The sequence below is a fragment of the Oryx dammah genome, unplaced genomic scaffold (genome assembly GCF_014754425.2).
Source record: "Oryx dammah isolate SB20612 unplaced genomic scaffold, SCBI_Odam_1.1 HiC_scaffold_13, whole genome shotgun sequence".
Taxonomy (NCBI): domain Eukaryota; kingdom Metazoa; phylum Chordata; class Mammalia; order Artiodactyla; family Bovidae; genus Oryx; species Oryx dammah.
The window spans coordinates 61,130,828-61,144,005 of NW_024070197.1; the positions used below are offsets into that span (position 1 = coordinate 61,130,828).

A 13,178-nucleotide genomic window follows, 5' to 3' on the forward strand; every position below is an offset into this window, starting at 1 on the left:
CTGCTGAAGATCTCAGCCCTTCTAGCCCTTATGTGGGATTCCCAGGTGCTGCTGCTGCTGCTGCTAAGTCACTTCAGTCGTGTCTGACTCTGTGTGACCCCATAGATGGCAGCCCACCAGGCTCCTCCGTCCCCGGGATTCTCCAAGCAAGAACACTGGAGTGGGTTGCCATTTCCTTCTCCAATGCAGGAAAGTGAAAAGTGAAAGTGAAGTCGCTCAGTCCTGTCCAACTCTCAGCGACCCCATGACTGTAGCCTACCAGGCTCCTCCACCCATGGGATTTTCCAGGCAAGATGTCTGGAGTGGGGTGCCATTGCCTTCTCCAATTCCCAGGTGGCTCAGTGGTGAAGAATCCGCCTGCAATGTGAGAGATCTGGGTTCAATCCCTGGGTTGGGAAGATCCTCCTAGAGGAGGGCATGGCAACCCACTCCAGTCCTCTTGCATGGAAAATCACATGGATAGAAGAACCTGATGGGCTACAGTCCACAGGGTCACAAAGAATCAGACATGAGTTAGTGACTAAACAAGAACAAACAAGAAAGCCCTTAGGTAGTTGTGAGCTAAGTACTTAAGTGCTGACTACTGAATTCTTTAAAATGGCACGACTGTTGGCATATTGAAAATCCACACTAGTCTTTACCTAATTCTTTGCTAAGTTCATAAAGGTGTTTATATTTTAAAAAAAAAAAAAAACCTTTTGCATGAGTTTTTATAGGTTTCTCTTTTTTTGCATTTAATTCTGCAAAAGTCCATTCTTCCTTTCCCTCATCCCGCTTTCTTCCTCCCTCGTACAAAGTCTTTAAGGCATTTATTATTGCAATTTGCAGGAGGTAAAAGCAACTTGTCCAGAGTCACACAGCTGTTAGAGATGGTGCCTGCATCTGAAGGCCTGTGGCCTGGTAACAGAGATGACTTTTCCTACTGCCATCCACAGCCTGCCCCCTCTTCTTCCTTTTGCGTGCTACAGCTCTGGTACTTTGTATAGTATTTTCAAAGAGCTGCTGCTGCTAAGTTGCTTCAATCATGTCCGACTCCGTGTGACCCCATAGACGGCAGCCCACCAGGCTCCCCCGTCCCTGGGAGTCTCCAGGCAAGAACACTGGAGTGGGTTGCCATTTCCTTCTCCAATGCGTGAAAGTGAAGAGTGAAAGTGAAGTCACTCAGTCGTGTCCAACTCTCAGCGACCCCCTGGACTGCAGCCCACCAGGCTCCTCCATCCATGGGATTTTCCAGGCAAGAATACTGCAGTGGGGTGCCATTGCCTTCTCCTTCTCTTCTACTTTGGTACTTTGAACTGGACCTGATTTGACACTCCAACTATTCAAGTCACTCTTGGCCCAGACTAGAGAGATAGTACCATGGTTTCCAGAAAGCCATCCTAGGCATGTGTACAGAAACTGAGAGCACTGTGTGCTGATGGCATTTGCCTCAGTTGTCCCAGATTATCAGAGCAAATCATATTTATTCTGTTTTCAATCCAGAGCCTAGGAACGGTGAGTTTCAATGGAGGAGAGGAGGGGAGAGGATGATTCACAGGGACTTTGCCTGGAGTGGAGGCAGGATACAGCCATGTTCTAGGGTGTGGTCTAATGTAAAAAGCTGTATAGATTTCCACGGAGCAAAAGACTCCAGTGCAAAAAAGCCCTATGCGATGTTCTAAGCAGAGAGTAAACAGAAATAAGTAGAAGGAATATATTTCATGAAAATACATACATACCTGTTCTAATCATACAAATTACGGTTCCTTATTTGTGAAAATGTCTTTTTAAAAACTTGTGCCATAGTCAAATGTATACATTATGCAGTTCAGACAAATTAAACACTCGAAGGCTAAGAATTTAAAAGTACAAACCAAAAAATTTAGAGGAATCATATGGAAATTCAGTGTGTGCTCATGTATCCAAAGCGCTTGATTTTATGGAAAAAAAAAAAGAGGGAGACATAGAAGAGACCAATGTCTTTCCAATTTAGTTTTTGTTTTTATCTGTCATCTCTGACATGCAAATTTTTAAAGAAATATAAATAGCACTGTAAGCTTAATTAATTCATGTATTTATTCTAATCTAAGGATCAAAAATCTATATGCCAAAGCGACATATTGGGAAACATTTTTTTTACCTTTGAATTCCAGAGTGTAAAAATGGAACTGCCATTACCATTGTGGCTTTGTGGCTCTTAGGACAATTTTCTGCAACTTTTCCACAAACTTGCTAAAATAAATATAAGCTTTTTTTCTCTGAAACTTATATTCCCTACCCACCCCCAGCTCATGATGACTCTGACATATTGTAATAAAGCCATTGCTCCCCGAGGATCTCTTTTCACTGCTCCAGCAATTTCTCTCTTCTCTCTCTCTTATTGAAAAAGAACCCTGTTATTAAGTACTTAAAATGTTCAAGGCTCCAAAAGGAAGACAACCTTTCAGTATGAGAGATTAATAATAACAATAAGAAGCACGGAAGGGAAGATAGGAGTTCAAAGCCAAATAAAATTTTCATTTGCAGAATACAAATCAAATATGATTTCTTTTGAACTGCATCTCTCTGATTTATAGACACAGCTCTGCAGAATGTTTCCTAGCATTTTTGCATCGTGTTTTCTTCCTTTCATCCTCATGGCTACTTCTGGACAAATGCCCTAACACTTTCCAAAAGCATGGCTCTTCTAAATCAACCAAAGGATTATTCATTATGAACATTTCTGAAAGGAGTAAGATGCAGATAATAATATAAAGAGAAAATCTGAGACAATACCAGCTCAGAAGCAGGACTCCTAACAGCAGTTCGGAATATGGATGGATAAAACTGTATGGCTCAAGTCCTGGTTATGACTAGGAGTTCTTCTTTTACATACTTATACAAAATATCAGATGGATACCCTCATCTCAGTGGGCTTCCCCCATGGCTCAGCGGGTAAAGAATCTGCCTGCAAAGCAGAAGACAAAGGAGATATGAGTTCCATCCCTGGGTGGGGAAGATCCCCTGGAGGAGGAAATGGCAACCCATTCCAGTGTACTTGCCTGGAAAATTACACGGACAGAGGAGCCTGGTGAGCTACACTCCATCGGGTCGCACAGAGTCAGACACGACTGAGCGACTAAGCATGCATACAGAAGCACACGCACACTCTCATCCAGTAAACATACAGGACCTCTGCATTATAAACCAACAGAAACATCACCGGATTACTGTACTTTGGATCTGAAGTAAATAATCACAAACGTGCTTCCTTTTACCATTATGCTTTTGTTAATATCTATTCTAAACCACATTAGCAAAACAGTATGCTGGTCCTCTCTCTAATCACATTTACTCTCTCCTCAGAATATCTCTTATATCCTAGGAATTCAGTAGGTACAGTATGCATTTTAGCCAGCAGTGTTTGGGAATTTCTGTTACATGTAAAATCTGGAAGCAAGGAAAATATATAAGTAGAGTGAAAGAAAATGAAAAATATGTGAATGAGTTTGAAATTCAGCTGATTAAGGTTATACAAACTATGCAAAGTTCACCAGAAAGTCTTCCTGGAAATAACACAATGGCAGATGCCATTGGGAAAAAGACTCTAGAGATGAGTTGGTGATGGCTGGAAAAGTGATGGGGCAGGCTGGACTAGAGTAAGTGCCTGAAAGGCCCTACATTGGGAGGGATGAAGCAGGCCTCACAGAAGTGAAGAGCATGGCCCAGAAGAGAAGTCTGAAAACACAAAAAACCTTGGGAATGTCCTGAGAGCAGCAACTAAGTGTATGAGATTGAAGCTGCAGTACATGAAGAAGCTGCCAGTGAAACGTGCCAGATCCGGGATGGGATGTGGCCACCCTCTGCCAGGCAAGCAGAAACATTTCAATAAAGGAGCAGTGGGCTGTGTTTGCACAACAAATGTGCGCAACAGCCCCATTCTAGAGGCAACAACAATGTGCATTAATCCACAGATACACCCTTCTACTTGATACTCTGCAGAGGAGTCCTGGACTCAGCTATAGACTGTCTGATGAGAAACACAGCAATGTTCTCTCTCCCCCATAGAAGGCAAAACTATACTCTGTCTTCAGTACGTACTGTGATAAACAACAAGAGACTGAATTCATAATTTATGTTTTTCTCCTGCCTTACAGTAGATTATGTGTAAAAAATGACACTAAACCAATGATTTCATCTACACCATGAATTCCGGTTAAAATACTGTTCTTCCCTAGCTTTGCATAGTCATCAGTATTGACAGGAGGAAAGAGAGCTAAATTAACATGAATTAGGTGGGAACTTGGGAGAAGGACATGGCAACCCACTCCAGTATGCTTGCCTGGGAAGGCTCAAGAACAGAGGAGTCTGGTGGGCTCCCGTCCATGGGGTCGCAAAAGAGTCAGACACGACTCAGGAGCTAAACAACCCTAACAAGGTGGGAACTTATTGTCTACGTCTCAATTCCTTCGGAATCAAAGTATTACTGATCAACTTTCTTCATGGGTTGATGGACAAGCCTGCAATTTTACTACTGAAAGGAATGAGGGATTAAATTACTCAGGAAGTACCTGAATTCTCCCTCATTCTGTAGGAAAAAGTTTATAGAGGTGAGCCTTCCTTAGGAACAACATAGCTTCTTAGGGCTGTGCTTGTCTCCCTCAGAGCCATGTATCACTGCTCCCTGCTCTGTTCTGAGCCACAGGAAGGCTGAGTGATGGAGACTGACAGTCCCAGGCCCTGTGTGAGCAAGCTTCCTGCCAGGCAGAGAGAGTTTGACAGGTTAGAGGAAGGGGGAGCCCGGATATTCCTCTCCACTCTTTCAGTGCCTCAGGCAGCTTCTCGGTAGTGGCTGAGCCTCTTATGAGGCTCCTGCTCCCCATGGACAAGCCTTGCTTCCAGAATCTTCCATTGGGTAGTCCCCGCCATGGTTCTATCACTAACTGAACAGTGTCAGCTACAAGCTCTAGAAACACCACCTTCTCATTATCCCTCCACTCACTCCTGAAGAGTTACAGTGTCTGCTTGCTGCTGCTGGGCTCTGAGGGGCGCACCACCTCACACCTGATTTGCTTTGATCAGCTTTTCCATTACCTGTAACCAATTTCCTAGAATGACTTTGCAGTTTCAGATGCCTGGAGTAATTTCTGATTTTCTGACTGAGTACTGACTCACAAACCAATTTAGTATCAGAAATGTGGTGTTTTTCTATTTTATGATCAAATATTAGATGACATGTTGCACATATAAATGCCATCCAACCATTGTAAAATATAAATATATAAACTACTAAAATAATATTTAAAATAATATATGATGCTCCATATTGATAACTCCCATAGGCTTGGTACTATCAATAATTGTTACAAGATAATTTCATATAGCAAGTGGGAAATAGCCATTATCTGTTTGTTTTTTTTTTAAAAAATCAATAATTGGATTGTTTCCTATCCACTCCTCTCTGTTGTCCTTCATTTCTTTCACTCTCAGATTATCCCCTTTGAAACTTCATATAAATCTAATCTTTACCTGTGCTTTAATAAATTGACATATATTCCATCCATTGTCCCCATTTCTTTCTCCTCAGTCCTTAAGATTTATTCTTCAGTATCAAATGACACTGCAATTGGAAATTTTCCATTGGTTTTGGAACTCACTGCAGCAACGGCCAGTATACTTTTACATCATCTGTTTCTGACGGCCATCCAGTACTCGGCTGCGCAGAAGTGCTATTAATAAAATCTGCCTAAGTAAGTGACCTGCTGCTGGTGTATTGCTTTCTATTTCAAATAGATATGTCTTCACATTTAATCATCTTCCTTTACGTTCTTTAGTAATATTCTAAATATTATCTTCATAAATCTCATAACTTCTTTTTACTTTTTCCCTTGATATTTATCATTTGGGAGTTCTATTTTAAGTGGAGCATATGTATTCCTTTTATGTTTTCACCTAGTTGTTTATATGTAGGAAGATAAATTACAGGTTTTAAAAATTAATTTTATTGTTAGGCACAGAATTTATTGAATCATCTTTTTAAAAAACAATAAAATGTTCTCTTAGATTTTTAAGGAATATATTGTATCAATGCCAAATCTTTCCTCATTTCTACCTTTATATATTTTTCTAGCCTCTTCTCTGGTTATGTGTGGTAAGTTTGAAAATTAAAAATGTAAAATAGGAAAGACAGGCTCATCCATTAGTTTTTTAGAAGACCTAACTGACTGCATCTTAGAGAGCAATAAAGAAACATTTCAGAACATCTCGCTTCCTAGAGAGATTTCCAAATGTACGTTTTGGGACCGGGGAATGAGAAGAGTTAGAAGCAGACATCTGCAGCACTGCATCACAGCAAGGAAAAGAGGGGAGAAAAGAGGGTGGTGTCTCGTCACTCATCTCTCACGTGGGAGAATGTGACACGAGCTGTAACGTGTTTTTAAAACATGCCATCCTCTGGTTGATGCTTTGAGAATAAACTGGATATGAGTGTGTGCTCCGAAGGGGGCATTAAATCAAATCTGCTGACCCTAATCACTCTCTTCAAATTATTTTTATTTTGCTTGCTTAGGGACAGGTCAATTGGAAGAATGTGAAGCAGCGTTGCCATTTATCTTATTCAATGCATATGTGTTCCCACAGTTTACAGGGGTTCATATATATTTTTGTATATTACATATTCATGTAAAGTTCCAATTTACGTGAGCCCAGGAAGTTTATGAGATGGGACTGACATAACGTGTTATAGAATGGGCACGGATGGGACGAGGTGAAATAAACCATGCTGCTTGATTGAGAAGGCGCCTAGCAGACTAATTGTTCTGATTTATGACCGACGTCACATTAAAAACCCCAATGCAGCCACCTCCAACCAAGCACTCCTAGGTTAATCATTTCCAAAAGGGTAGAGAACCCAGTTAAATAGAAATACAAACAGGAGAGTCCCTGGGAATACAGACTAATCATATAGACTTTCAATAAAAACATCTTTCTGGCACTCAAGCAGAGGCTATGTTGAAAGGCAGAAGCAGCTTAAAGCACTCTCCAGGCATTTGCCCAAGTTCTGAGCCAAGGATTGCAAGGCATTAAGCTTGATGATTTGACATGTTGACATACAGGGCATCAGTGCTGTTACACTTTATATCACCACACATGTGGGCTTAGATACTAGAATAACATAGGAGAAAGGTCAACATAGGGAAAGGTTAGGAAAGCTGCACCTCACAAAGTGGGGAGTCCACCAGACTTACCACACACCGCTCACTTGAATTTCTGCCTCATTGTTTTTCTATTAAATGACCCCAGCCACTTATTTATTTGACTGGAGATAAATACATGTTAAAATCTTTGCAGGTGGTATTTCTGCCCTTTCGGGCTTATAGAGTTGACAACTCAATCATCCACAATGATAATAATGCCGTGACTATATGGTGACAGGAGATACTTTTGTCTAATTGACTATACACGTCATGGGGGGCTCCGTGTCTTTCACTAGCCAAAGCCAAACCACGACACTCAACACTTTTAACTGTAAAAGTTATATTAACTTCAGAAATATGTTAATATGGAATTATGGTTTTTTGTTTGAAAAATGAGATACAATTGAAATCCATAAACAGTGAACTATTGTGCATAATACACTCCAATCCCATGGACTATAGCCTAAAAGGCTCCTCTGTCCATGGAACTCTCTGGGCAAGAATACTGGAGTGGGTAGCCATTCTTTTTCTCCAGGGCATCTAGGTATCAAATCCAAGTCTCCTGCATTGCAGGCAAATTCTTTACTGTCTGAGCCACCAGGGAAGCCTCATTGTGCATAATAATCATATTTACTTAAATAATTCATAAAATTAGTACCATCCCGTCCCTTGCCCTTATAGTTTGCAGTGTAAAAGAGAGAATTTGTATAATTCAGCTGTAAAGTTCCTCCACATGTTAATGTGCTTAAAATAATTTCTAAGATGTTAGTTTTATGAAATTCCAGAAATTGTTCTTAGGTGAGCGAAAATTATACTTCTCACTTCCTTTTCCAATCCTTTACAATAAACTGGCTGAAAAGTCTTTTGACCATGATGTTGAGAAACTTTGTTTTGTCTTAGAGAGGAACAATTTCAGCAGTTTGCATTTTCTATTTTTTGCAAAATATTTATATGTCATCTAGAATGAGTACTTTGTATAAATTACATTTGTGGGCACTGGACTATAAATTTTATCCAAAAATTAATTTTTAAAAAATATGCCTCTCTCAAATTTACAGTTCTATCAAGTATATGCATGGCCATAAAGATAACAAATAAAGTATTTTGCCTTTCTTTTTTAAAGATTATTTGTAAGAAGCAGCAGGGCATTTGATGAATTCTTTCAGGTGTACAGAAGTCATTGCTCTCTCTAGTGCTTGAAGAGAATACATTGAAGGAGAATGAGGAATCCCCACGGCAGCATTTCTATCCATGTTGATGGGTTTTATTTTATGTGTTTCTAAAGTTGTAACAACTGCCTTTTCTTCCTCTTTCTATCACATTCTCATATAATGCTTTATGGGTTCCCTAACTCTCTTACACAGATTTATTTGTATCATCTGGAGCAGACTGTGAAGTGCTTAAAAAAATTGTCATGTTTTGTATAATTTGGATACATTACCCATAATGGGCAAAAAAAAAAAAAAAAGGAAATACAGATGTGCAAAATGCGACAAAGAAAGTTAAATTCCTTTCTATGAACATCAGTTAAAAGTTGGTTTTTGGCTAAACAAAAAACCCCACATTAAAGTGATCTGTGCCAGATCATTTTAAGCAACCTGGAACCAGGTTACAATTCACCATGCTTCATTTTGCCTGCATTGCTATTGTAGAGTCACAGAGGGGGGCTTCCCTCAGGGAGGGACCTGAGTTATTAAGGGGTAAAGAGAGAGCTGTGCGCCTACCTGGGATGGACAGACAGCGTGAGTGTGTGTGTGTCTGTGTGTGTGTGCGCACGCGCGCGCATGCACGCGTGTGTTTATACATATATTGACAATGTTTGAAGATTTGAAGCTGTTTTACCTACACCATAACCTTATCCATTTTATGTGTGGTCATGACATCAGCAGCAAGTGTCAGTTTTGATCTTGACGTTCAGTTATCCATCTGCTTTCTTTACCATGTCCAAAATTATAGTCCAGTCCTTCTCAAATTTGTTAGTCCATTCTGACCGTAGTCAGAGTCTAAAAACAATATTACCAAGCCAAGTAACTGTGATAGATACCATCTGTCTTTACATTGATTGGTTTGGATTAGTTAAGGATATCATTCATGTCACTAATGTACCCTGAGCATCTCACTTTTTACAAGGTAAGTGAAAAAGACAAACAGTGCTGTCCAGGTTTGGCTTTCTTCAAGCTTGATCCATGAAAAACAATTAATTTTCATGGTTAATCTTTCTCTTTAAAAAATATCAAAAATATACGTCTTACTTAATACAGCTAAATATTAGCTACTACCTATCTAGTTTAAAATCCAAAGCTTATTTAGAAGAAAAGAGTAAAAGATAATCCAAACACCTAGTTTAAAAAAATACCTCGTTAGGCTTTCCCAGCTATTGGTTCATAATTATTGTTTAATTTATCCCCAGTTTGAATGGTTTTCATGGGATTAATTCAACCATAATATCCAATTTTTCTTGCTCTTATACATAACTTCAACTTGCTTTGGGTTTTAAGGCAGGTTTTCTGAAAATGCTTACAGCAAACTTCCAGCCTAAGAGTCGTTCTCTCTAGAGAAAGAGCAGGGCTACATTTTCACAATTCAGCTTACATCAATAAACATGCATTGAATGGTCACCAAGTGCTTCAGAGATACAAAGGTGAATAAATCACAGTCCCTTTCTTCAATGAGTTTACAATGTATTCACGGAGTTCTAGGAAGTTTCAAAAGAGAGGCCGTTGACTGATCAAAGAAAATTATCATTATGTGCCCAAACAGGCCTCCAAATTATCTGTGTGCTAAGAACAACGCTTCATTAAGTTACTCATTTTCTCTGGTTCCAGCAGCTCAGTCAGAGGAAAATTAAAAAAAAAAAAGTTCTTTGCAGTATGTTGTCCCTGGCCCACATAAAATCCAAACCAATACTTTTCTACACTAAAAGAGGAGTCCTTTCTTCACCAGCAAGCAAACTTTCTTTAGCTCCCTTCTCCCACTGGGTATTCATGTATACTCAGTCAACTACAAATACCACTCACTTTATTACAAACTGCCTCCTGGTCAGTCTCCCTTGTAGCAGCTGTGCTACAAAACACAGCATTTTAACACTTGAAAAGACTACAGAAAGGTTTATATATAAATCATATATGTGTGTATAAGACATATATAAATATTCTAAATATTATATATAAAAATCTCTATATACTAGAGAGAGATACTAATTAATATTTCTCAGAGTTATCAGAACAACAAAAAAAATTCTTTTCACCAACCTTAAATAAAGGCAATGCAAAACTACTATGTTACTAAACAAAAAATGTTCTATATAGGCTTGGTTTCTTTCTTTAATCTTCACACTATTTAGAGCACTAATGAGATTTTTTTTCTTCAATTTCTGAGGACTCTGTGAAATAAGTTTACCTTTAGTATTTTATTAAATTAAACCATAAAATGTATTGGAAATGAATATTAATACATTGGAAAATGTTTTCTAAGTAAGTCCAAAGATTCTGATTCTAAATGAAGTTTAAGAGATTCCTAAACTGCCTGTAGGAATGACCGTGCTTCCTACTCTGAGAGGCCATGTATTCTGTTAAAGAAACATACCCAGATACTGTCCTCCTGGCGATACTGCTTCCAGTTCCTGCCGCTGTCGCTGAACATCAGGAGGTAGCTGGTCACCCAGTTGGAGCTCCCATATCCACCTTGGGTGGCCACAGCAGTGATCTCCATTCTCTCTCCAAGGTCAATCTGCAACCACTGGTATTTATTTGACACAAGTGGAGACCAGCCACCAGCTCCTTTTGTGAAAAGAGCAAAAGGAGAAATGAGCAAAGAATTCATTAATGAACTCATCTGTTAATGACTAGCAATGCCAGTAAGACTATTCCTCAATGAAACTTCAGAAAGTCAAATTTCCAAAATGTGAAACTTTCCATAATGGTAAAAAAAAAAATACAGAGAAACAAGAATGTAATGTAAATGGATGGCACCTATATTAATTATGTTGATTTCTAGGTGTTACAACCATCTGACACTGGGAGAGCTAATTCAGTGAGGCTAAACTCACTGTATGTTTAAAGTCCTTAATTTGAGAGGCAGACAACCATGTCAACACATGGAACTAGTATGTTCAGTGCCCACACACATGACTGAGTAACGATTTTCCTTCAGACTATGATTTACCTTCAAACTACATGGAACTTGGAAATGCAGGACTTGGATGCAATCTCAAAAATGAAAGAATGATCTCACTTCGTTTCCAAAGCAAACCATTCAATATTACGGTAATCCAAGTCTATGCCCCGACCAGGAATGCTGAAGAAGCTGAAGTTGAACAGTTCTATGAAGATCTACAAGACCTTTTAGAAGTAACACTCAAAAAAGATGACCTTTTCATTATAGGGGCCTGGAATGCAAAAGTAGGAAGTCAAGAAACACCTGGAGTAACAAGCAAATTTGGCCTTGGAGCACAGAATTAAGCAGGACAAAAGCTAATAGAGTTCTGCCAAGAGAATGCACTGGTGATAGCAAACATCCTCTTCCAACAACACAAGAGAAGACTCTACACATGGACATCACCAGATGGTCAACACCAAAATCCGATTGATTATATTCTTTGCAGCCAAAGATGAGAAGCTCTATACAGTCAATAAAAACAAGACTGGGAGCTGACTGTGGCTCAGATCATGAACTCGTTATTGCCAAATTCAGACTGAAATTGAAGAAGTGGGGAAAACCACTAGACCATTCAGATATGACCTAAATCAAACCCCTTATGATTATACAGTGACCGTGACAAATAGATTTAAGGAACTAGATCTGATAGACAGAGTGCCTGATGAAATATGGACGGAGGTTCATGACATTGTACAGGAGACAGGGATCAAGAACATCCCCAAGAAAAAGAAATGCAAAAAAGCGAAATGGCTGTCTGAGGAGGCCTTACAAATAGCTGTGAAAAGAAGAGAAGTGAAAAGCAATGGAGAAAAGGAAAGATAGACCCATTTGAATGCAGAGTTCCAAAAAATAGCAAGGAGAGATAAGAAAGACTTTCACAGCAATTAGTGCAAAGAAATAGAGGAAAACAATAGAATGGGAAGACTAGAGATCTCTTCAAGAAAATTAGAGACACCAAGGGAACATTTCATGCAAAGATGGGCTCGATAAAGGACAGAAATGGTATGGACCTAACAGAAGCAGAAGATATTAAGAACAGGTGGCAAGAATACACAGAAGAACTATACAAAAAAATCTTCCTGACCCAGATAATCACGATGGTGTGATCACTCACCTAGAGCCAGACATCCTGGAATGTGATTCAAGCGGGCCTTAGGAAGCATCACTACGAACAAAGCTAGTGTAGGTGATGGAATTCCAGTTGAGCTATTTCAAATCCTGAAAGATGATGCTGTGAAAGTGCTGCACTCACTATGTCAGCAAATTTGGAAAACTCAGCAGTGGCCACAGGACTGGAAAAGGTCAGTTTTCATTCCAATCCCAAAGAAAGGCAATGCCAAAGAATGCTCAAACTACCACACAATTGCATTCATCTCACACGCTAGTAAACTAATGCTCAAAATTCTCCAAGCCAGGCTTCAGCAATACGTGAACAGTGAACTTCCAGTTGTTCGAGCTGGTTTTAGAAAAGGCAGAGGAACCAGAGATCAAACTCCCAACATCTGCTGGATCATCGAAAAAGAAGAGTTCCAGAAAAACATCTATTTCTGCTTTATTGACTATGCCAAAGTCTTTGACTGTGTGGATCACAATAAACTGTGGAAAATTCTGAAAGAGATAGGAATACCAGACCACTTGACCTGCCTCTTGAGAAACCTGTATGCAGGTCAGAAAGCACCAGTTAGAACTGGACATGGAACAACAGACTGGTTCCAAATAGGAAAAGGAGTACGTCAAGGCTATATATTGTCACCCTGCTTATTTAATTTATATGCAGAGTACATCATGAGAAACGCTGGACTGGAAGAAACACAAGCTGGAATCAAGATTGCTGGGAGAAATATCAATAACCTCAGATATGCAGAT

At 39.4% G+C, this 13,178-nt stretch overlaps 1 protein-coding gene across 1 annotated transcript in view; it reads right to left on the reverse strand.

Annotated features, from left to right (window-relative positions):
* CNTNAP4 (contactin associated protein family member 4) overlaps positions 1–13,178 on the reverse strand; it is a 283,083-nt gene that overhangs the window by 179,932 nt on the left and 89,973 nt on the right. The window contains exon 3 of the mRNA XM_040253490.1: positions 10,740–10,933. Within this exon, the coding sequence (XP_040109424.1) occupies positions 10,740–10,933 (194 nt within the window). The remainder of the gene's footprint in view (positions 1–10,739; positions 10,934–13,178) is intronic.